General features: G+C 45.6%; 1 protein-coding gene across 3 annotated transcripts in view; it reads right to left on the bottom strand.

Annotated features, from left to right (window-relative positions):
* The window catches only part of ZFHX3 (zinc finger homeobox 3), a 264,815-nt gene that overhangs the window by 6,320 nt on the left and 233,370 nt on the right, over window positions 1-25,125 (bottom strand). For all 3 annotated transcript variants that reach the window (XM_050772654.1, XM_050772653.1, XM_050772655.1), the window contains exons 6-9: window positions 22,666-22,799; window positions 22,337-22,537; window positions 10,627-10,729; window positions 3,868-9,312 (exon numbers count right to left, since the gene is read on the bottom strand). In XM_050772654.1, the coding sequence (XP_050628611.1) occupies window positions 3,868-9,312; window positions 10,627-10,729; window positions 22,337-22,537; window positions 22,666-22,799 (5,883 nt within the window). The remainder of the gene's footprint in view (window positions 1-3,867; window positions 9,313-10,626; window positions 10,730-22,336; window positions 22,538-22,665; window positions 22,800-25,125) is intronic.

Genomic DNA, 25,125 nt, shown 5'->3' with positions numbered 1-25,125 from the left:
AGCTGTTTCTAGCTGGGGCCCATTTGCACCAAAGGCCTTCATCACAGAAATAGTATGGCCACGAGGTCCCCAGAGAAGTTATCTGGAGGAGAGTGACAACAGAAGAGAGAAGAGAACAAAAGCAAGAAAGCTAGCACGGCCACATGAACAAACAAAACGGGCTCTACATGTGTTCCTCCTCTCGGACCTCTGTTGCTGCAGTTGACTGGATGCTTTGGGAGGGTAGAGAGAAGATGATGAACGGAAAAATGTGGAGGAAGGGCCTGGGAAGAAATAAGAACAATCCATTCAGGGAAAATTGCTTCCGTGCCTTGGCCCAGCTGATCTGCTTCCACAAGTCTACTGAACAGTATAACCACCTCGGAATAGGATTCTGGAATCCGCTGGAGAAATGACCACCTTCTCTTCCTGCCCATCTGAATGATAACACAGGAGGGCCAGTGGGACTGTAGACAGTTAAGAAACAACCACAGGAAAAGGAGAAAAGCCATGTCAGAAAATGGAACAGCCCAAGGTACTGACACCAATTCCCAAGACATCACAACCTACCCCAAGCACCACTGCCTATGGATAGCAAAGATCTCTGACTGTGTCACCAGGCCCTGATGGACTAGAGCCCCATCCTTGATCATACTCACCCCTAATCTACCACCACTTCCTGCAATGCCTTCACCGACCTGAGAGCCTGATACCTTCTCTGACCCATAGCTATCTCCTGGTTTGAGTCATCAGTTCCAAGGTAATACAAGAGGGTGTTGCTGTGGATGCTACTCCAAGCTTCAGGTGTGTTGAAACTAGCAAGATAGTAGGGAAGGACAGCATGGGGGTGGCGTGCAGAGTGTGCTGGATGATGAAAAGCTGAGGAAAGAGAGAGACACGAGGATCCCACAAGCAACAACTCTCAGAACACCTCTATATTCACCATATCCAAGAAACTAGATGGTATGGTATGTACATCTCTTCAGAGGATACCAAAATGCAAACTCAAAACAATCTTATTTCATCTGGATCACCTTCTGCTAGAAAGCTGGGGAAGGACTTCTGTAACATGACACTGAGGAAAAAAAGCAAGAAAAAGCACTCTGAAGCCCAGACCTGGGGGAAGACTGCTGATTTCTGGCTATCGTGGTACAGTGTTCACCATCAAAACCCTCATATTTCAGATGGAAAGAACAAGACTGCTTCAAATTGCCAATCCCAAACATCTGGAGGAAGGTTCCTTCAGCATCTCATCATCCAGTGTCCTCAGTGCACATAAGACACCAGAGAAGATATGTGTGACTCTACTCAGAAAAGCTTAGTAAAGACTTGGTTAAATTGGCACAAACAAGACAGAGAGAGAGTAGACTCTGAGTTCTAAACTTGGCACATGGCTCTGTCTCCACTAGGCAATGATCCTGCACTAAGTTTTAGGTTTGGAGCCGGGGCCAAAAGATCAGTGGGGCAAGGAAGGAGTATCTAGAGATTTCTCCATCCCTATGGCTCCAGGCTTTTAGGAGATTCAGTCAAAAAGCCTTAAACTGTGTGTCTTCAACTGATGGTCTATATAAGAGGTTCACATTTTAAGAAATGTTTACAAATCTCTATTTACCAAGCCTTGCACTAGTCATGCTAGACACAGTAGCTCAACACACTCACAACTCTGTGACATCCTTTTTCTGATCTGTAAGATCAGAATCTGGCAAGATACTTCATCCCCCCAAGACTTACTCCTACAACTCTGGAGTCTCACTGACCCTGTGCGATATGGTAACACACATCAGATGTGTGACCCTGGGACTGTCAGTTGAACACTTGTAACCTCAGCTTTCAACAATAGATGATTATAAGAATTAAATGAAAGACCATATTGATAGAAAAAGCTTAGCATTGGGCCTGACATATAATAGATGTTTAATAAACACAAGTTCATTCCTTCCCTTCCATTCCAGATCCAGTGTTCCTTGAGAGCTGTGTTATGGTCAGGTGATGATAACTGGGGCATGTCTGCAGCTTATCTTTCTATCTTGAGTCCACTCTAAGTGGTCAGAACCTGAGTAGCACTAAACATATACCTGTTGACTCACTGGCTCATACTGGGTGTTGTGGAAGAAGCACATAGCACTGGGAGCCCAGAGGCCTAGGTGGGAGCTCTAGCTCCTACCCTAGCTTGTTGAATGGTCTCGACCTCTCTGGGCCTCAGATTTCTCAATCTGTAAAACAAGCGGAATAAATCATACATTCTGATTCTCCTTTTTTCACATTACTGTGATGTGTTAAGTCTTCCCAAGCCCCTCTGCCAGGGTTTTGGGCTGCAGGGGTAATTAAGTGATGTGCTGTTTTCCATAGTTTGTTTCCTGGCTTATGTCTAGCTGGCTTTCTGTGACATGACTTGTCAACACATATAAGCAACAACTTCTATGTCTTAATGCTTTCTTTTCTTCTTCTCTTTGAGTAAGAAATGGGGACCAGGAATGCAGTAGCCTCATGTTTGGTAAAACACCACCCAAAGTGTAAAATGTGGAACTAATTCAACCAGAAACTAAGACTGCTGTGGGAAGCATTACAGCTGCTTTAACCCCTGGGAACAGGGACACATTTTGAAAGCAAGGTAGCATTAGGAGGAGTTCTCCTTTGGTAAACGGGAACTAATCAGTTCAGGCCATTGTTGGGGGAATTTGCAGACTTGTGTCTAAGCCTAACAGGACCCTGGAGGTGAAGGTCCAATTTAGCAAAGATGGCTGGATCCAGAGATGTGAGGACAGAGAAGGGAAAATGAGAGGTATGTACGAAGAACTGCAAAACTCCCTATTGAGACTATAAGAGCGCCAACCAAGTATTTATGATTCTCAATGATCAGGATCAAGGAAAGGGAAATGGGCAAAAGGAAAAAAAAGAGGTGACTGAGGACCTCTGAAACATGCATCAGTATTTTAGCAGAACCATGTTGCCCAATACAAGATTCCTGGTCAGTGCATTCCAGTAGAATAGTCATCTTGTTAGAAACAGCCACTATTGTTCTGGCTAGAAGAGAACCCCAACATTAAGGATCTACACATAAGAGCTTCTTTCTGAAAGCAGTTCTTTTTTTGTTTCTTTTTTGAGACAGAGTCTTGCTCTGTTGCCAGGCTGGAGTGCAGTCGCACAATCTCAGCCCACTGCAACCTCTGCCTCCAGGGTACAAGTGATTCTCCTGCCCCAGCCTCCTGAGTAGCTGGGACTACAGGTGCATACCACCACACTCAGCTAATTTTTGTATTTTTAGTAGAGACGGAGGTCTCACCATGTTGGCCAGGCTGGTCTCGATCTCCTGACCTCGTGATCTACCCACCTCGGCCTCCCAAAGTGCTGGGATTATAGGCATGAACCACTGCGCCTGGCCCTAATAGCAGTTCTTTTGCCACTGTAGCTCTCTCAAGAAGGCAGGGACCCTAGGTTGAGAGCAAAGAGTTGATTTAAATGCTCTTGGACCAGTTTTCTTAGGGCGTAATCCAGAATTAGCTAGGACTAACTCAGGTGTCTTATATTTACAACAAATATCTCGACAGGATCAGCATCTTCACAAGGACTGAATGAAAGGATCTATGATGGAAACTTGTTTCTTGAAATATTCCAGAAATTAGTATACCAGGACCCTCAAGTTTTTCCCTATTATAGGGGATAAGAGTGGTTTCTAAGGAGACTGTTCCAACCAGGAGATCCCATCCCTGACACACCAGCACTTGAGAGACTCAACAGGAATGAACTGAAGTCTTGTTGCTTTTAAAGAACTAGAAAGGGAAACTTCCCATCTGCCCCGCATTTAGAGGGTTTGGGTGGTATCCACAGAACAGAATGCTGACTGGGCAGCTATTTAGCCCTGAAACAATCTGCTAGAGCAGAACCCACCTGTGTTGGATGGAGTAAAGCCTGGCAAGGAGGGGCTGTTGAGGCCTGGGAGCAACACGGGAGGAATGCCCTGGAGCGCTGGATACGCTGTAGGAAGGTTAAGGGCCTGAAGAGGGGCGTTGTCAAACATCCCTTGCTGCTGAGCTGCCAGTCCAAGGACCTCATTGGCCTTTTTAATCCGGTCCAGCTCTTGTTGAGCCATCAACTGACGTACGGTGGCTGGGTCAAAGTATTCTTTCTCCTTGTCCAACTGGCTTCCAATGGTGTCTTTAACTTTGGAGATATGCTGTTGGGAAAAGATATGGTCACGTACAGACAGCCGAGCGCTGTACTTGATGCCACACAAAGTGCACTCTGTTTTGGGTCCCTCGTAACTTGTTTGGTTTATACCAAAATGCTTGGCCATGCTTAACTTGGACTTCTTTTCTTTTGCCCGGGCATTCTGGAACCAGACCTGAACGACTCTCTTTGGCAGTCCAATGTCATTGCCCAGGACCTCACATTCTAGCATAGTGGGTGTCCTGTAGTCATTAAAGCATGACTTGAGGACCTTCAGCTGCAGATTGGTCATCTGAGTGCGAAAACGTTTCTGCCCAGGCCGATCCCCGCTGTCACCAGATTTGCCTGCAGATCCACTCGCGCCAGGACTCGGGGAGCAGGGGTCTGCAAGGCTTGAGGTTTCACTGTAGTCCACTGTACCTTCATTGTCATATTCCTTGCTATAAAAGCTTGGGGCTGGGCTGACCAGACCAGATGACAACCGATCTTCATACTCGGACATTGCCATCATGGCCGCTTTGGTCAACCCTTCGTTGGGTGCAGAAGAGGATTTGGTTTCAGTTGCTATTCCCGTTGCACTGTCATTATCTGCATTGCCCTCGTCTCCAGTTGTGGTATCTGTGATTGCTGTGTTCACAGAGGAACAGTCATCATTGTCCAGCTTAGTTTGGTCAAAGTTTAGATTAACTGAGGACATGGAGGGGCTTTCAAAGTCTTCAATCCCTTCTACCTTAATGGAGGAAGGGCTTAGAAGAGTTCTGGGCGACAATTCCATGGTTTTACTCACAGGTGAGAGGGGGACACCCTGACCATCACTACTACTTGGGGGTAGGTGGGAAAAGCTAGTTCCATCAAAAATATCTCCTTTCATCTGGAGTCCCCCATCACAGTCTAAGAGCATCGCAGACAGAGTTAGGTTGTAGCCAGCTCTCTTGGCTTCATGCCAGTGACGGGACCGGATATGAGCCTCGAGAGCAGTCTTGGCTTTGAAGAGCGCTCTGCAAAAAGGGCATCTCCTGTGGGCCTGCGCTGGGCCTACAGCCCGGAACTGTCCTTTCCTTTCCCGAGCTCGGGTGTTCTGAAACCAGACTTGCACCACACGTTTCTTCAAGCCCACCTCATGGGCAATGTGATCCAACATCTTTCGAGTCGGATTGGAATCCAGTAGATACTTCTGGTAGAGGATTTCTAGTTGTTCTGGTGTGATGGTTGTTCTCAAACGCTTGTCTCTCTGAGGCTCTTCTCCTCCCGTCCCACTGTCGTTTTCGCCAGGACTTGCACTGGCCTTTTCCTCCAGCTTCCTCTTGAGAGTGTTCATCGTGGAGGTTGGAGTTGAAGGAGAAGTGGCCGAGCTTGCTGGAATCTGAGGTATGGCCCCAGAGAGCAGCTGGCTGGCCAGGAGTGGGTTACTGGGATCAAAGAGCATGAAAGGCATATCCAGGGACCTATCCAAAAACTGGGGGTGGATGAACTGGTTCTGCGCACTCAGGAAGTGGAGCTGCTGATGCTCCTGCCAGTGCTCAAATGATGGAAATGCCAACTTACACTGGTCACACTGGTAGGGGATTAGCTGAGGAGGTAGGTTTGCCAGCTGTTGAGGAGTTGATGTGTGGAGAGGCTTAAGGGGCAGGTGGGAGAGCTGGGAAGGACTGGGGCTCGACTGGGGTAAGGGGCATTGCGGAGGGGGCGCTTGCGGAGGAGGCTGTGGCAACGAAGGCAGGGACGCCAACTGGGGGAGCTTCTGCTGGGGGGTGTTGGTCTTCTGCTCGGGCTGCTCTTGCTGCTGCAGCTCTGGCTTTGGTTGTCCTTGCTTTTCTTGGGTTTGGTTTGGCTGTGCACTGGGAGCTTCCGCCAGCTTTGGTTTCTCATCGCCTGCCTCTGTTTTTGAATTGAAGGTGGCCAGTTCCTCAGCCTCCGCTGTAAGCTGCAAGAAAGCAGAGGTAGCTGTATTATTGGCTGATGGTGCTGGGGCACTGTAAGCCTGTGAGGGCATCGGGGTACTGCAGGATGAGCTGGTAGGCGTCAGGATTTCCATGGCATCCATGGAATCCTCATTTTGGCTGTCGTCCTGCCCCTCTTCATCCTCATCCTTGTAACACAGCTTCTTCTGGTGCTTGATGAGATCAAAGATGCGCTGAAACACCAGGCTACATTTTTTGCACTGGTAGTTCAAGTTGCTTGTTCGAATGTATCTATCGTTTGTAAGCTCACGCCGCTCTCCATCTTTGCCCTCTCCCTGATTCTCATAATTCTTCCTGGCCTTCTGTCGGGCATTCTGAAACCACACCACTATGACTCGGGTTGGAAGGTTCAGTAAATTAGAGAGTTGCTCAAATTCATCATCCTTTGGGTAAGCATTGGCATCAAAGAAGTCCTGTAAGACCCTCAGCTGGTAGTCTGTAAACCTTGTTCTTGAAGACCTCTTGCTTCCCCAGTACTCCTGCTTCGGAGGTTCCGGCGAAGGGGGCCGGGAGTCAATCTTGAGCTCCTCCAGGCTGGTGATAGGAGGATTACTGAAGTTGTAAGGGGAGTCCTTGTTACGCTGCCTCTCTTTGAAGAGGGTGTTCCTGAACCAGTGCTTGATCACTTTCTGGGGCAACCCAGACTTGTCTGCCATCTCTTTGATTTGCTCTTCACTGGGGGAGTTGTTAATGTCAAAATATTGCCGCAAGACTCGGAGCTGATCATCCGTGATCCTGGTGCGAGGCCTCTTGTTCTGCTGCTGGAGCAGGGTTGGATTGAGCTGATGCTGGTACAGTTGGGCCAAGTCCGCAGGCAGAGGCTCCACAGGTCCCAGCTGTGGGGGTAGCTGAGCTGGCAAGGTCTGCAATGGCATCGTCTGCATCATCAGCGGCGAGAAGATGGGCAGCTCCATGGGCATGGAGAGCTGGGTGAGCGGCACTGATGGCTGGGCCGGTGCAATCGTAGGTGAGGTGATGGGTGGGGCTGATGCGGGGATGGCTGGCGTGGACGCCGGCTGAGGCGGTGCTGCCGGAAGTGGGGGTGGAGGAGGTGGAGGGGGAGGTGGTGGTGGCTCTGGGGTCTGAGGCCTCAGTGGGTACAGTTTATCATAGTGGTCTCTGTACTGTTTGGCAAACCTCTCAAGCTGTTTGAAGGGAAAGTAATTCTGGTGAACGTGCTCTTGATGACTCTTTAAAATCAAGATGTTGGAAAACAACTTGCCGCAGGAGTCACACTCGAGCTTTTCCAGGTTCTCTCCCTGGTCAGTCTTCCCGTTCTTTTTCTGCACCTTCTGCTTGTTCTCATTATACTGAATGACCAACTCAAAGCCAAAGTTCTCCAGCAGGGCCTTGGTGGCATTCCCTCTGGCATCTGAAGCAATGCGTGGAGGGAGCATGGAAGGCTCAGAACTACCCCCTGGTGCCAGCTCTTTCTTCTCTTTGGCCTTCAAGGCGTCTGGCAGTGTTTCCTTCAGACCGGTGTTGCCCTCTCCCACCTCGGCACTGTCCCGCTCTCTCTGGCTTTCTTTTTCCTTTTCTTTGATGACCAATTTGTTCTTCTTTTCGGGGTGCTGGCTTGGCTGAAGGAGGGCAGAGTGACTCTGGGCTATAGAGAGTTGGTTCTGCTGCTGCTGCGGCAAGATCTGCTGATGGCTCTGCTGTGGGACCTGAACCTGAGCCTTCAGATCTTCCAGCAGGCCTGGGCCCGTCCCAGTCAGCGTCAGTGCCCCGCTGGTCACTGGCAAGCTCACCTCGGGGTTAAGCTGGAACTCAGCACTGGGGATGTAGAAAGGGAAGAGGAGGTGCTGCTGCTGCTGTAGTTGCAGCAGGGTCTCAGTCGTCATGGGGAAGTGAGGAAGGAGGGTGGGGTTAAACAGCTGAGACTGGAGCAGGGCAGCCTGTTGCTGCAGCTCCTGCTGCAGGTGAGCTTGAACTTGAGCCTGGGCCTGGGCCAGTGTTTGTGCTTGTTGTTGTTGTTGCTGTTGCTGCTGCTGTTGTTGCTGCTGCCTGGATGCAATCATATCTGCCAGTTTCTTCCGATTGGCCTCCTTGGGCTCTGAAGGGGAAGCGATGTTGGCACCGATAGGATTCCCCAGGGGTGGCATCCCTACACTCTCAGTGGGCACTTGGCTCAGTAAGTTAGAGCTTGGAGCAATGCCAGCACTGCTTGGATTGGAGGTGGTAAAGGTGTTACTGCCACTGGTGCTCACAGGACTTGGCGTGGAGGAGCTCAAGGAGATACTGCTGCTATTCCCAGTCCCATTGCTGCTGCCACTCGCAGCCTCCAGCTTGGCTGCCCGGGCCTTGGTTTGATGTAACACAGACCTCATATGGATCTCCAGAGTGGAACTCTGGCTGTAGGCCACATTACAAGTGTTACACTTAAAAGGTTTGTTGTCCGGGCTGCTGGTGGGTTCTGGCTGACCGGTTGCTGATTCTTGAAGGGCTCTCTTTAACTTATGCAGGTGGGAGACAGAATTGTAGTGTACTAGCAGGATATTCTTTTGAGTGAATGATTCCTTGCAGACGGTACACTTGTAAGGGCGAGAAGGGTCTAGGAATTTTTCCATAGTAAAATTGGGACCTTTTCTGAAAGGCAGAGCTCTCTTTGGTTCTGAGCCCGAGTCTTCTTGTACTGACCCAGAGTCACTGCCCGTAGGGCTCTGTTTATCTTCCAAGTCACTCTCTTCCTCCTTGTCTTCCTCAACAATTATGGTATGGTCCTCAGCCAGGGTGGGGTCTCCCATTGCCAGGAGGTCCCCATTGGCCAGAAGGCCACCATAAAGCTGTTGGATGTCAGCCTCACTCAGCTCCAGGTGGCTTGTCTCGAGGTGCTTCTTCAGAGCCTGGAAAGTTCGGAAACTGCGCTGACAAAGACAGCACATGGTGGCAGCTCTGATCACATGGTACTGAGAATGGAGCTGCAACTTTTCAATGGTCTTGAAGGCCAGGCTGCACTGATTACAGCGGTACTTGTACACATGGCGATCTGACACCGGCAGCTGAGGCCTCTTGGCATGCACTTCATTGAAATGCGTCTGAAGGGCAGCAGAAGTTTTGAAAACCTGGTTGCACCCCTTCTTCCAGCAGAGGAAGCCTGAGTCTTCTCTCACAGAGCCTGGGTCAGCAGGGGAGGGTTTCAAATCTCCGCTTTGCTCTGTGCTTGCGGATGGCAAGATGTTCTTTCCCAGATCCTCTGAGGTTTCTGTTTAAAAAAAAAAAAAAAAAAAATCAAACCCAAAGATAAAGAAGGCTTTGTTTCAAGGATGACACCCAGAGCAGTCTACCTAGTCAGGCCTCATGAACACAGAATCTGATGATGAGGGAAGTGCCCAACCTGAATGACAGAATCTCTGCGGAGCACCTCCTGCTTTCTTTTGTTCCTCCAATAGAGCACATATTATAAACAGGGTGCACATGAACAGAGATGAATAAAAGGAAATACAAAAAGTTTCAATGCATAATAGACCCATGTCATATCACAGATCTAACAGTCTTTTAAATAGCATTTAATTGCTTGACTCAGAATCCTCAATTTCTCAAGAACTGGTTTGAAGGTTACTGATCTTAGACTGGATTTCCCTTTTATGTTCATCTTTTATGTAATAAGAATTTAGCACAGTAGATCTGAAGTGTAGAATATGTGAATTAATGCTGTCCTAAGTTGTGAGGAATTTACAAGAACTGCTGAACATTGTAATATAAGAAATTTGGGGATACATATTTGTAGGCATTTAATTTCTTATTATAATGTGACTTCTGATTGCCATCTCTATTCAATAAGCAATGAACATTCAAGTGTTCAATTATTTAAAATACATTTTTTTTCCTACAACGAGATCATCACACCTATAAATACCGAGACCCTTTATCAGGTCATTTGTCCATTGTCTGATATGGAAAACTCACAAGAAAGAGAGGAGGCGGGGCAGTAGTGTGGCCAACTCTTCCCAACTTAGAACTCTTCCCACCTTAGAAGTGAAAGATGTAGGACAGCCTCACAGAGGTCTAACCATCCATCTAGCCAGGAAACACTATGTGGCACCAACTATTGCAGCATACATGTCTATAGCAGTGTTCTTTCCAAAGGCACCTCTGTGCTTCATCCTAAGCCAATCCCAGAAAACTCAGAACAAAAAGACAACTAATCCAGTGTACCTAAAAATCAACCCACAAGTCCCTACTAATTAAGTCCTCAGAAATACAGTGTTTAATGGCTTACGACGGTGGGGCCTACTGACTGAGTCTCTGCTTATTCACTCCCTAATTGTATAGTTTAAGGGGACGCATGTGTCTCTGCCAGACTTCCACTGGTTCTCATACTGATTTTCTCTCACTTTAAACCATGTGAGTAATATACAAATACATGCCAAGAACCAGAGTATAAAGTAGCTAATGACAGTGCCCCTCATCTCCTGATCAGTTACATTCACCTTAAGAGTATTGTAAAGAATTCCTGAAAGCCTTTCTCCATGAACATTTTGGCATTCCATCTTATTTCAATTATAATGATACTGACCAGGCTGCTTTCCTGCCTCTTCCAAATTGGAATTCCCATCTCGATCTGGAACAGCTGCTGGGAGGAACATGCTGCTGGGCATCACCATCTCGGGAGTGGTCACCTGAGAAGAGCAAGGCGAGTCAAATGGAGAGGAAAGCAACACAAAATAGGAAATGTTTAAAAAGTATTTAATAAGCAAAATTAGCCTTCAGAAAAGCTAGAGGTGTCTCACTTTTCATAGCTCACTGAAGATTCATGTTTATTAGACAAAGCTCACATCAGTCAAAAGTGTTTCTACGGTTACATTCTGGACATAATTAGCAGTGCACACTTGAAGAATAATCTTATTATTAATATTTTTCCTTTATGCAGAATTTTGACTTTGATCACTGACAATGTTTTGTCATGGGCTGTGAAACTTCTTGTGCAACCAATTAGGTAGATAAGTTGAAAGGCCCACCTTAAGCTGCTGAAAACATAATAAGGGCCCTAATTAAATCATACCTAGTAAAGTACACTGTAATCTTGAAGCAGGGAGCATTGTAGTACTGTTTTCAAAATGTATTCAGGCAAGAGGAGGAGGGGAGTAAGAGTGAAGGAAAGGGTAAGAAGAAAAGAAGAGAACAAAGGGAAGGCTAAGGACACGCAGACATGCTGGCAGATTTTCTAGGAAACAACATTTGTAACCCTTTACAAGCTGACATCAAGCACAAACAAGCCTTTTTTTGTGACTCACTTAAGCCACGATTTCTTCTGGAGTCTCTGCCCAAGGTATACAACATCAGAGGGAACCTCTGACCAATGTCCCTGCCATAGAGGGTAGCCTGCACAGCATTCTACAACACGGAAGCCCCACCTTGACCATGGCCATTTGTTCTCAATACAGCAATTTTGGAAATCGCCTGGATCCAAACAGCTGCAACTTTTGGGTAGAGCCTCAGGTATTTCTCTAGGTCTCCCTGCCATACGGCCAGAAGCCTGTCCAAACAAGTTATCATTTGCCCTATGTTAATGTGATAAGCAGCCCTCGATATCCAATGGAAAAATCAAAGGTTCTTCATTCAAAAAGAAGCAATATTCCTTTGCCTGATATGGGGTGGGAAGGGTAGGTGGCGATGATATTGCAAATGAATTAGAAACCGCCTCCCATTTGATGATAGCCAGAGAAATGGACTGACCTAGAAGCTACAGGACCAGAAACTACAGTCACCACTAACCTTTCTACATGGTGCCCAGCCCCAGTTGGAGACATTATTTTTCCATCAAACACAACCGTACTGCACAGACATCTTCACTATCTGTTGCAAAGATTGGAATACTTAGATTTCTGTTCAAAATTAAATATTTTAAATACATTACTATTAGTTTTTAATGGTTGTGAAGATCCCAGCCTTGCTCAAAATAGCTACTGAAATGTCCACTAGAATCATCAGCAATAGGCTTGACAACTAGAGGAAACCCAGACAGCCACCCCCATCAACATAAGATAACTCCACATCACCCCTAGGGGTATTAGAATCATTTCAGCAACCCAGGTGCCAGCGGGTGCAAAAAGTAAGCAACAGGCACTATGGAGAAGCATTCTGAGAAATGCTGTGTTTACGAAGAGCAGGTGCATGGCAGGTGAATGTGTGTGACATAGCATTCTTGCCTCCACAGACATCTGCACCTCACACAAAGCTCATCGGCAGCTGGTTAAGGCTAGCTGTTGAACCGTTAGGAATGGAGTAGCGATTGCCAAACTCATTCCATCTATTTTCTTTTTAATAGAAGGCATTTCTGACCAGTGTGGTTGGGGAGTCCAGCGGGAATCTGAGAAGTGAAAGGTCACCGATTAATTTACAGTCCTCAGCCGAGGGGGAGCACGAGGTTGGGGGTAAGAGGGGGAGAAAGGGAAAGGAAAAAAGACTCCCCCCCACCTCCTTTCTCGGTTGTAGCTGCAGGATCAGTCCTTTCCTGGGATCTTTAGGAATTATGAAAAATGAATCATGAGAAATAAAAAAAAAGCCCTACAGAGTAAAAAAGAATAAAATTATCTAACACCTCAGCTGCACATCATTATAGAAAACTGTGGGCTTTTCATACGCATTACAGTAAGGCAGACATCCCCTCTAACAGACTCAGTACGACGGATCAGTAATTGTTTTCATACACTTTAATTAGAAAAACTCAGATGGCTATGAATAATAATGGAAAAGAGAGACTTTTGCACTTGAAAGGTTGAAGTCAATCAAGTGTGAATGACGGCAAAAAAAAAAAAAAAAAAAAGACACCAATTCATCAGCCCTCTGTTGTCTCGCTGCGACTTTAATCATAATTCCTGATTGGGATTCAAGAAGGCAGTAAGCAGCGGTTCTTTGTCTGCCTTCACCTTCCATCAATTAACTCTCCCCGAAATATAATCATCAACCTCACATGCTCCTCTGCATCTTAATCTGGGCCTCCAAACCTGTAAGTCTTGCCCCATATGTGTTTAAGTAACTACTTTTACCACCTGCATCTTCTCATCTATAGTGTACCCAAACTCTCCCTGAAAAAAAGTGGGGGTTGGTACATGAAATTTTGATGGGCAAGAAATTCCCAGGAGGCAAACAAGAAGATCCCTAAAGAGAATCCCAAGGATCTGGAAATGCAGGTGGGGTCTGTCTGCACATGTGTCTGAACAGAGGTTGAGAATGGAAGCAGCCTTGCTACACAGGCTACTGGAGGGCCCCATGTCAGTCAGACACTAACATTCCCATGCCTTTGCCCCACTCTTCCCTCTCCTACCAGCTTCCAAAGCTTTTTACTCAAAGCTTTCATGCTTCATCTTGAAGAGCCATAAACATGATCCTATCAACAGAGCACACTGAGGAGTCCTTCTGCTCACTGAGGTGATATATATATCCAAAGGCAGACTTCCTTCAACACTTGCCTTGGCACCCCCTTTGTTTTCCAATCATATCTGGCCACTAAACTGCATGGAATTCAGACTGTCCCAGCCATAGTCTCTAATGGATAGCTGAAAATGGGAAAGTAATAACCCAGCTGTCGGCCGGGTGCGGTGGCTCACGCCTGTAATCCCAGCACTTTGGGAGGCTGAGGTGGGTGGATCACTTGAGGTCAGGAGTTCAAGACCAGCCTGACCAACATGGTGAAACCCCATCTCTACTATAAATACAAAAATTAGCCAGGCGTGGTGGCGCATTCCTGTAGTCCCAGTTACTTGAGACGCTGAGACAAGAGAGATGCTTGAATCCCGGAGGCAGAGGTTGCAGTGAGCTGAGATTGCGCCACTGCACTCCAGCCTGGGCGACAGAGTGAGATTCTGTCTCCAATCAATCAATCCATCCATCCATCCCAGTTGTGCTGAGCACAGGTAATGACTCAATTCCCTTTTGCCAGGAACACTGAAACATGTAGGTTTATGAGAAGACAAAACCTGGTTATAGCATAACCAGGGTCATGCCAAGTGTGCCAGACTTCAAAGGCCCTCAAATAACTGGTCCTACCACGAATTTTCCTGCAGGACAATATACATGCTTTCTCTCTCTTCCTTCTCCCCTCCTCTTCTCTCTATCTCTGGCCACAATCCTACAGTGTCCATACTTCCAGCTATGGACTCAAAAGCCAAACAAAAAAAAGTTCTAAGGTTTGGCCAGATGACAGTATACATCAGCCCAAACACCTACACTTTCTACATTGAATGTACCATCCACACTGATTATTCCAATGATCCATACATCAATAAACATTTAATATATTAAATTATATTCCCCACTCTATTCACTAACAAACCTGAGAAGTAATAAGAAGACGAAAGTTTTTCTCGTTAAGAAAATTCAATTGATTACAGCCATTACAACATTTGGGTCTCAAGGCTGGCCTCTGCCATGCAAAAGGCAGTTCCATGGTGATCTTCTAGACACCACGTTTTCCTCCCAAACCTTCTGAGCCAGTTCAGCTACCTTCCTCCCAGAGTACTTGTAGGTTTCATGGAAACTTGGGAAGAAACCATCAGCTGACTGGAGTGCAGAAAATTTGGAAGCAAACAGTGGCTCTGACATATTCCTAACAAACAGGTCTCATGCATAACAAAAGAAACGTGGAGTTCTACTCCAGTGCTCAAAACCTCCGAGTTTAAGCAATTTTCATATATGATAGAAGCAGAAGCGTTCCACACTTAAGTACTTCCAAAATAACACAGCTGAGAAAGAGTAGCCTTGAGTGACTCTCAGTTCATTCAATTGACCATCATTTACTAAGTAAACACTGTACAGGATCCATGTGCTGCTGCATGCTTCTGAGATGCAGAGAGCCAGACAAAAGTCCCTGTCTCCAAAAAGCTTATGATGCAGAATAAATAACCCTTTAGAGGTCACAAAAGCCTTAGAAATCTAATACAAGTTGCAGACTCCTAGGAAAATACTTTCACAGAAAAAATATTCCAGATAATTTCAGGAAATCACAAGCTCCCCAAAAGGAAGTCCATGTACTCAAGTGAACTGCCCTTGATCTACTAGGAGAAGCGACATAGGTTCATAAATACATAGTTCCAAGCTCTTCCTAGTTTGGTTCATTATTATTTCGGATTATGTTTTAATGCTTTTCAAGATTCTATGAGGTGAGTGGACCCTAAAGCCTCCAGGGCACACCTTATACAGCCCAGGGTCTGAGGTATGGGACTAGTCTCCCACTCTGACATTTGGGAGGGGCTGCTGAAATGTATAATTTCTTGGTAGAAGCTGGAGTGATAAGGAACACCATCCTGCCACTTACACCAACCCCTGCAGGTCACAGATGTGGAAGGGCCAAATACAACACCCTGTGCAGCCAAGGTCACCCTTTGCTAAGTTCTTATGGGACTGCTCATGCCAATTCATCTCTCAAGGCTACCTGCAGACAGGCTTGCCTACGTTAGATCGATGCCCCCGACACTTTCCTTGTGCTGGAAAGCAGAGAGATTTTTTTTGAGACGGAGTTTTGCTCTGTGGCCCAAGATGGAGTGCAATGGCGCGATCTTGGCTCACTACAGTCTCCTCCCAGGTTAAAGCGATTCTCCTGCCTCAGCCTCCCGAGTAGCTGGGATTACAGGTGTGCACCACCACGCCCAGTTTTTTTTTTTTTGTACTTTTAGTAGAGATGGGGTTTCACCTTGTTGGCCAGGCTGGTCTCGAACTCCTGACCTCAGGGGATCCTCCCCCATCAGCCTCCCAAAGTGCTGGGATTACAGCCATGAGCCACTATGCCTGGCCAGCAGAGAGATTTTCTTAGCAAAAGTGGTGAAACTAGTTTCTCTGACACCCTTATTCCTACCGCCTTGGCATTGCTTACTTTAAGGACTTATTTCTGAAAAGCCCACTATTACAGGTGAAAGTATAGATTTGCTAATACCTAGGCTCCCAAGGATGCCTCAAATCCTTTACTTTTAATTGAAAATGAATAGAATGAAGAAACCCAGACAAAAGAAGAGAGACCTCAGACACAGACCTCCTTGGCACAGACCAAGCCAGTCTCTACATCCTTGTGGATGAGGCTGGTCATTTAAGCATGAAGTTAAAATCCAGCTGCTTTTAGGGCTGAGCAGTCTAGCTAGTGGTATATCTAAAGCCAGCTGTTCCAGCAAGAGGCCAGTTGCTCACTTCCTGTCCTGTACCTAGACAGCCACTGGGGCCCACTAGCTGGTGTCTGCACACTTATAGCCAACAAACCAGGGCGCCTGTTGCCAGTAGTTTCAGAGTTGGGTTCCCCACTCCCCTTTACTGCCTTCTGCATGTGCCAGGGAGAACATGTTCCCCATTCTCCTTTACTGCCCTTCTACATGTGGAAAGGGCTTTGGTGTTTTTTGTTTGTTTGAGACAGAGTCCCGCTCTGTCAACCCAGGCTGGAGTACAGTGGCGCAATGTTAGCTCACTGCAACCTCTGCCTCCCACGGAGAACTGGACCATGGCGTCTAAAAGGCCCAGCTTCTTTTCTCCTTGTCCCATTTCCTTTTCTTTGTTTTCTTTTCTTTTTTTTTTTTTTTTTTTTTTTTTTTTTTGAGATAGTCTTACTTTGTCGCCTGGACTGTAGTGCAGTAGCACGATCATGGCTCGCTATAGCCTCGAACTGCTGGGCTTAAGTGATTCTTCTGCCTCAGCCTCCTGGGTAGCTAGGACTACATGTGCACACCACCACTCACAGCAATTTTTTCTGTGTTTTGTTTTTTTGGTAGAGACACAGTCTTGCCATGTTTGCCTGGCTGATCTCGAACTCCTGGACTCAAGCCATCCTCCCACTTTGGCCTTCTTGTTTCTTTTCTAAAACTCCTTCTGTATGGTAGTTCATTCAATTTTTAAATACATCAAGCTCAAAAGAAAATACTGTAGGGCCGTGTTAACATTCATGTGGGCTGGAAACAAATGTAGCTCAGGACCACATTTTTTAAACTGAGGATTGAAAAGGTAGATGGGAGAACAGGAAACACATGAAGAGTTATACACATGTGCGCAGAGAGAGGTGAGAACTGAGAAGGAGAATGAATTGGAGACAAAAGCTTCATTAGACTGAGAGGCAAGCAGTGGCAGTATACCAAGGTCACTTCTAATTTAGACCATCTAATTGGCAAACAGGCTCCAAATGGCTATCATCTCACAGGGCTTGGAATTAATGAACCTCGATTATTTTCATTACCTTCCTCTTAAGATACAGGCAAGGTGAGAGAGCTGGTACCCAGGTGGGTGTGACTATCCCCAGGCCAGTGGCCGCCCTAGAGCCCCAGATGACCAGCCTGTCCCAGAGACTCACAGACACACAGGCACACATGAGGCATAGAGAGTCACAGACACTGATGGAAAAAAAATCACAAGGTTACAAACTATTGGTCTCAAAAGAGATACAGAGAAAAGTGCAGGCAACACAGGGCCAGGAGCATGGAAGGGAAATCTGTGCAGGTAAAAAAATACAGAATAATTAAGAACTACCAAAGGGAGCGAAGACAAAGGGCTAGAGAATATGTTCCTAAGCTGCCCAGGAGCCAATCCCATCTCCACTGTGAGGTCATATTTTGTTAAATGATGAAAGAACAAAGAGAATTTCCCCATATCAGTGCTTCAGGATCCCAGTGGTATGTCCTGTCACTTAGAAAGATAGTGATCAATTAGAATAATTTAAGAGTATTGAAATGCATGGTAGGTGGTCTTTCCTATTCTCATCCAGGGGCCAGAAACATGGGCCCCATGCCTTCCACCCTCCTTTCCTGAAAGAATAGGAAAATAAGGGCACGGAGCAGCAGCTCCTACATCTCTTTCACCAATTTGAAATCTCAAGCTTCTTTGTAAATAGGTGAGAGTTCTTATGTGAAACTGACATTAGGGGCGGGCTACCCAGCCAGTTGTGGAGGGGCCCTTGTCTCATCTCCCTTAAGCTTTATAGATTTCCTTTTCATATGACGTGTGCAGAGACACTCTTTGCAGCTCTGTTTCCAATAGGCCAAGAAGAATGAAGTGCTGTGGGTGCAGTCTCCATAGTGGAGGGCCAGCACTGCAATTGTTCCTAGTGGAGAATATTTCTCAAGCCCCCTCATCAGTAAGAAGAAGGGGGCCCATGGAAGACATAGATATGAAATGCAGAGCATAAGCAAGCAGCTGTTACCATAGCAACAGACATATTAGACACTGCAGGTTCCTGAAAGCTGTCTGATAAGGTATTATTAAATGAAGCCTCCTCAAAACGCACTCCATTTACAACTGAACGGAAAGACGTGTAGAAAGTAATCTGTTTCCATTTATCAGGGTGGAATTTACTTTTAGTGGGACTGAACCGAACTCAAGCTAAATCCTGAGACTTTGGACCCAGACAGCAAAAAATATTTACCAGAATTTATAGCTGTAAATAGCCCGGACACACCCCATGTCTGCCAGGAATCATCTGTTTGGGAGATTTTGCAAGCTTTTCCTATTCTGCAGCCAACGGCAACTAACTCAGTCAACCCATTTGGAAAGAAAGAAGATTCACTCCTCTTGCTGCTATTCATCCTAGCCACTCAGGGACAAAGCAGACATAACTTTCTTCTCCTGGAGGATGAATGACCGTAGAACTGGCCATTCCTTAACGATATGGTTTAGAAAATGGAGCCCTGATTAGACGGGCATTTTTCATCATGCTGTTTTCAGTTTCCTGCTGTAGTTGGCCATGAACAAACAGATATATCGTTAGAGAGCCTAACCAATACTTTCCCAGGGCCAATTTTCTAACAAAATGACAGTAAGATACTCTCCCGTGACATGATTTTAACCATAGGTTCATTATAATCACTTAGTTTTAAAACAATTGCAAATTCCATTTTTATACCAAATTTTTCAGAGGAAAGACACTGGCATCTGCTTTGATTCATCAGGGCAGAGACCAAGATCATCAGTATTCCAGTCCTCAAACAGGATCTCGGGTTCACCTTGTGGTAGGCCCACAAATTCCTTCTAACAACCCTGGTTGCTCATTTTTTTCCTGCTGAACTAAAGGACTGAGATAGAAATGCATAGTTTGGCTCAATGCAAACTATCCCCATGACTGGACAGACCAGTTCAATACTGACAGCCATGCCATACCTCCATCTTCCCATGCAAAGAGAAAACTCATCCTTGCATATACATCTTTCGGGAAAAAGTAAAATACTTGGCCGGGCGCGGTGGCCCAAGCCTGTAATCCCAGCACTTTGGGAGGCTGAGACGGGCGGATCATGAGGTCAGGAGATCGAGACCATCCTGGCTAACACGGTGAAACCCCGTCTCTACTAAAAAATACAAAAAACTAGCCGGGCGAGGTGGCGGGCGCCTGTAGTCCCAGCTACTCGGGAGGCTGAGGCAGGAGAATGGCGTAGACCCGGGAGGCGGAGCTTGCAGTGAGCTGAGATCCGGCCACTGCACTCCAGCCTGGGCGACAGAGCAAGACTCCGTCTCCAAAAAAAAAAAAAAAAAAAAAAAAAAAAAGTAAAATACTTACATGATTATATTTCTCATAACTTTCAACTTTATTCCTGAATCCATTAACTTTCTCTTGTTGCTAACAAATTGACTTCCTATTACCAGTGCATTTCCCACAACCTGCATACTTCTCAGAAATGTCTAGAAAACATTTCCATGGTCTGCTATGGAAAGATTAGGCACATAGGGGTTTCTATACAAGGTACCAAGCACAGCAGTGCTTTAGGGAGCAGTGTCTCCTACATAATTACATTGTCAGGGGTTCTAGAACACTATTTATTGGCCAGTCCCATGGATATATCCTCATGCTCCCAATTTTATATTTGCAAAATACTTGATGGAGGGTAACAGTGGTTATCAAACATTGGTGTGCAAAGAATAATCCAGTATGGCTGTTGTATAGCGTTCATGAGAGTCTCCATAAAGGTTAAGGATCACTGCTTCCAAAGGTGCTAGTTAATGGGTAACTTCCAGAAATATCTTAGGGATTGATACCTAAGCAAACACAGAAGTAATATCCTGCCCTTGAAGACTCTGTTGGTAAATGAAGATTCACAATGACCACCACACTTGCCACTTGAAATTTACCTTGCTATTGCTGTTATGAAAATATGACAAACAATGAATATTTGAAATATAAGTTATACTCTAGTCCCTAGAGATATATAAATGAAGTTTTTACTGTCTAATGTAAACCAGTCGTGCAGATTACTATAGGCTCAGTCCCTAGACTAGATTTATATTAAAATAGCAAAAACAATCACCTAAGTAAAAGAAAAATGTAGGTCAGTATTGACAATGCTTCCCTCCCCACATCTCTTTCTGTTCCTTCAGGCTCCCATGGTTCTAGTCCATCAACTGGGAAGTACAACGAGACCTGTTACTTCCAAGGCTGATGAGAAAGCTGAGGAAACCAGTAACACAGAAACCTACGGGTCCACAGAAGGAGGTTATCACTTACACAGAATCTTTACACAATGTTCATCAGCTGATTTGAAAATACCCACAGAAAGTTAATTTATACTTGAAAGACCTCTGAAAGGCAACTCATGCTAGGTCACCTTTGAGCTTCCCATTGGCTGCTAAGGTTCTCTTGATGCATCATCGATTATATGTTCTTCACGACTAAACATCACTTACAACATTATTCATTAATTTTTGCAGAACCAAATGGAATAGGAAATGCCTAGAAGTGACATGTCTGTGACCTGCACATTATAATGTGCAGTTGTGAACAGACTACCTCTCTGGGTATCTTCACATGAAACGGCAATCAAATTAACTTCTTATTACTCCACTGCTAAAATAATGCTAAGGAAGAGGTGAGAATAGTTCTTTTTGGTGGTTTTTCCTCTAATGATCAGGAAAGGGCTTTGGTGTTTTTTGTTTGTTTGTTTGTTTGTTTGAGACGGAGTCCCGCTCTGTCGCCCAGGCTAGAGTGCAGTGGTGCAATGTCAGCTCACTGCAACCTCTGCCTCCCGGGTTCAATTGATTCTCCTGCCTCAGCCTCCTTAGTAGCTGGGATTTCAGTCACCTGCCACCATGCCTGGCTAATTTTTGTATTTTTAGCAGAGACAGGGTTTCGCCATGTTGGCCAGGCTGGTCTCAAACTCCTGACCTCAGGTGATGCGCCTGCCTCGGCCTCCCAAAGTGTTGGGATTACAAGCGTGAGCCCCCACGCCTGGCCAGGAAATGACTTTCATAACAGCACCAGCATAGTCAAAAGTAGGACATCACCATCACCGGCACTATTTTGAAAAGTTTTCATATTACAGTTAGATTTACATCTTTACACTAATTAGGCCATGTTTATAGTGGTCACTCAGGGGCATGCTTTCAAAATCTGCAGTTGTAGCAATATCATGTTCAAATGCAAAACCCACATTCACGAATCAGCAAATCCAGCTCAACATTTTCTTGCTTTGAAAATTAAAGTATCCACTGAGAAACTCCTCCATTACAGGGCTACCCCTAGAGTTGGAAATTGCGGGTTCAAATCTCATCTCTGCTCCTTACAAATGGCATCAAGTCAATTAACATCTTTGAGCCTCAGCTTCCTTATCTGCTGATGGGAATGTGCCAAAAAATTTTTTTTCCTTTTTTAAAGAGAGAGAGTCTCCCTCTGTTACCCAGGCTGGAGCACAGTGGCCTGATCATAGCACACTGCAACCTCAAACTCCTGGGCTCAAGTGATCCTCCCAACTCAGCCACCCAAGTAGCTAGGATTACAGGTGCATGCACCACCATGCCTGGCTAATTTTAAAGTATGTTTTGTAGAGACGGGGGTCTCATTATGTTACCTAGGCTGGTCTCAAACTCCTGGCCTCAAGCAATCCCCCCACCATGGCCTCCCAAAGAACTGGGGTTAGCGGTGTGAGCTAGTGTGCCTGGCTCCCTTTTAAAACAAAAACAAAAACAGAATTTGTTATGAGGATGAAATGAGACACAATGAAGGTAAGAGCAATCTAGTCCATGACCTGCTCAGTAAAGGTTTAAAGAATTTGAATAATGATTTCTTCACATAAATGGTTAGCTAATCCATACCTCTGTCCCCTGAGGGGAGAGAGGATGATAAGGGAGGTTGAGAAACATGTTCAGCACTTTGGGCTATGGTCATGCCAAGTCTAAGGCAGGGACAGTACAACAAAGGTCACAGAATGAGGACTGTTTTCTGACGTTTCCAACTCTACACTGGCTTTCTCGTCCAATAACACAGTATCTTGCCCATGTTACTGCGTCACCTTTGACCCTGGAGAAAGACCATAGGGTGCTGCTTCTGGCTGCCTTACCGTCATAATGAGCTTCTCCACGCAGTCAGGTGCCACGCTATGGAGGTGGGTGAGGTGCAGCTGGAGGTGGATCTTGTTGTTGAGCATGTCCTGGCACAGGGGGCAGCGAAGCATGGGTTGCACTGAGTGCTGCGTCATGGCATGCACCCGGAGCCGGTTGACGTCGGCATTACTGTACTTGCAGTAGGGACACTGGTACATCTGTGGGGAACACACCCACTGCTTTGAGCAACTGTGTATGCCCCCAAGTCCGCCCACCCAAAAGTTTGTTCCCTACCAATGTCTAAAACACCTCACCTCCCCACCAGCAGAGTCCCTTCCAGCCTCACCTGCTCCGGTTTGGTCTCCTCAGCTGTTTTTGGTCGCTTCGAAGAGAGGGGAGACTCTGAGCTACCTGGGAAGGAGATGCGTTTGGAGGTTGCAGGAGAATCTGTCAGCTCCTTCTCTGCTTGGCTGGACGATGCTAGAAGAGAAAGTAGAAGATGCAATACAGCAGCCAGACCAGGCCAGCTCCCAGAGGGTTTGTGTTGGGTGAAAATCAACATTCATTTATAGCACAGGATTTTCTTAAAACACCACAATTCAAGAAGGATGAACATCCGGACTGATTTATCAAGCATGTTGGAAAAGAAGCAAGTGTTTCTTTCTCCCCCATGAATTTCTGTCACTACTTTAACAACTGAACATTAGGAAAAGAAGGCAAAGAAATGGAATAAAAGGCTCTGGAGTTGGATTAAGCTAAATTCAGTCTGTTCTAACCTCCCCCAATCTAGACACAATCTGCTGGCTTGTGGGGGGCAGTAGGGCTGAGGGTGGGTGGGAAAGTCTCACCAGCTGCTTTGCCAACCTCAGTACCAGACATGCTGTGCTTCAGAAATCTAAGAAGAGATGTGCTCTCAACTCTATTGTCCCTCCTCTTGGAATCACAACATGGTACAGCACCAGCAACATGAAAAATGTGATTTGAGAAAGGTTCACATGAATATCAGCACACCAAATATGTGGGGGAAAAAATCAAATTTGGATTCAGCAGTTTGCTTTTGGGGAAGAATATAATTGAGGAGTGGAACTCGGCAGGGCCTGAATCCAGGATATAATCTAGCCAATGCTCCAGACCCAAGAGTTTATTCAGAGTGGGTGGGAATAGGGAAAGTTTCCTATCAGCTTGCCCAAACCATGCCTCCACGCCCCTCTTGCCTATACCACCAAAAAACCAAACACTAATTAAAGAGGAGCAGCCCATGAGGATTGAGTAGCACACAGCATGTACAGAAGTGCTGGTGGAAGGAGTTCTCTGAAGGTTGGAAAGGAAACATTTCTTTACCTTCTCTATTGTTAACCCTGATCAGTAAGCATTAGGTTAGGATCAAGGTTTATAGTTAGGAAAAACCTGCTATCTGCTCCTCCTTCCGGTAGAGGCAAACACTTTGATAAGAAAACAGCCAGGCTGAGGGTTTATCCAGGATAAGCAAGGCTCCTCCAGTTTAAACACAGTGTGGTTGGATCTGATTGTTCCATAACCTGGTCAATATCTGAGTGTTGGCTCTTTCATTTGTTTTGAATGTGGGACTCCATTTTTCAGAATTTTGCTTAAAGCAGTAAGAATAAAAGTGGTAGTGAGAAAATATACATACCCACTGCCCTCATGAAAAAATAATGTGACTCAGCATTCAGGTCACTGAATTAGAAAGCCCAATTTTTATTCCCTGTTAAACTGCTTTCTTTTTTACCCTGTCTAGTTATCTGTCATGTATTTCCATTTATGCTTGGGTTTGAAATTTGTTCTGATGTGGACACCAAGATGCTGTCATTACTTTAATAAACAATTTTAGAAAATCAATTTTATTCATTAAAATCATAAGGCCACAATATAATTTTGAAAAGAAAAATTTGCCAGATGCAGGAAATATATTCCAGGAAGTTGATGCTCTTCCCAGAATGCACATATTGTGACCTTTAACCCCAGTATCTTGGTAACCTGGTCTACATAAGTTTGTAGGGCATCCATTATTTAAAAAGTACAAGGACAAGCATATTACACACAGATCCTCCTCCTCCCAACACACACATTCATAACAGTACTTTAATCTGTCTCGAATCGACTTCAAACCCATTTTGCTCTTAATGGGAGTTATTCATTTTCACTTGAAAGGTAATACATGACGGCTGGATGTTTAATGTGATGGACTGGCTGCCGATTAACTAGGTGCTGTAACATTCTACACCAGTTCCCCCATGGCCCACTTCCCATCTCCTGGCCCCGCTCAGACCTGATCCTACGGAACGTTGCGTTGGCAGGTTTTAGACCTTGCAGTGCGATGGGCTGCTCCTGAACACGTCTACATTTGGAGTCTAATTAACGTTTTCAGGAACTTAAGTTCCCTTGCCCCCATAAACTTCCTTATTCTCCATCATTTTGATTTTTGCTTGGTGGTTATCTTCTACATATTAACTCTTCAAATGTATTCTCAACGTGGGGTGGGTGAGCGCATCAAATAATACTTCCAATGTTTATTCGTCATTGCCATTTCTTTACCTTCTCTACTGTGAACCCCAATCAGTAGTCATTAGGTTATGTTCAGGGTATATATAGTTAGGAAAAAGCTGCTGTCTGCTCCTCCTTCCGGTAGAGGCAAACTGAGACATAGATTCTATTCCATACACCCATCCCCATCTTTTTGTTACTCTGCCTGACTAAAAACAACACCTGTTTTACAGGACTGTGACTGCCTTGTAAATGCCCTCAATCTACCTGCCCCCCTACTATGGAATGAGTCAACTGTGCACTT

Source organism: Macaca thibetana, chromosome 20, assembly GCF_024542745.1.
Source record: "Macaca thibetana thibetana isolate TM-01 chromosome 20, ASM2454274v1, whole genome shotgun sequence".
Lineage (NCBI taxonomy): Eukaryota > Metazoa > Chordata > Mammalia > Primates > Cercopithecidae > Macaca > Macaca thibetana.
Note: the sequence above shows the minus strand (reverse complement) of the source record. Positions and strands in the feature narration are given on the sequence as shown.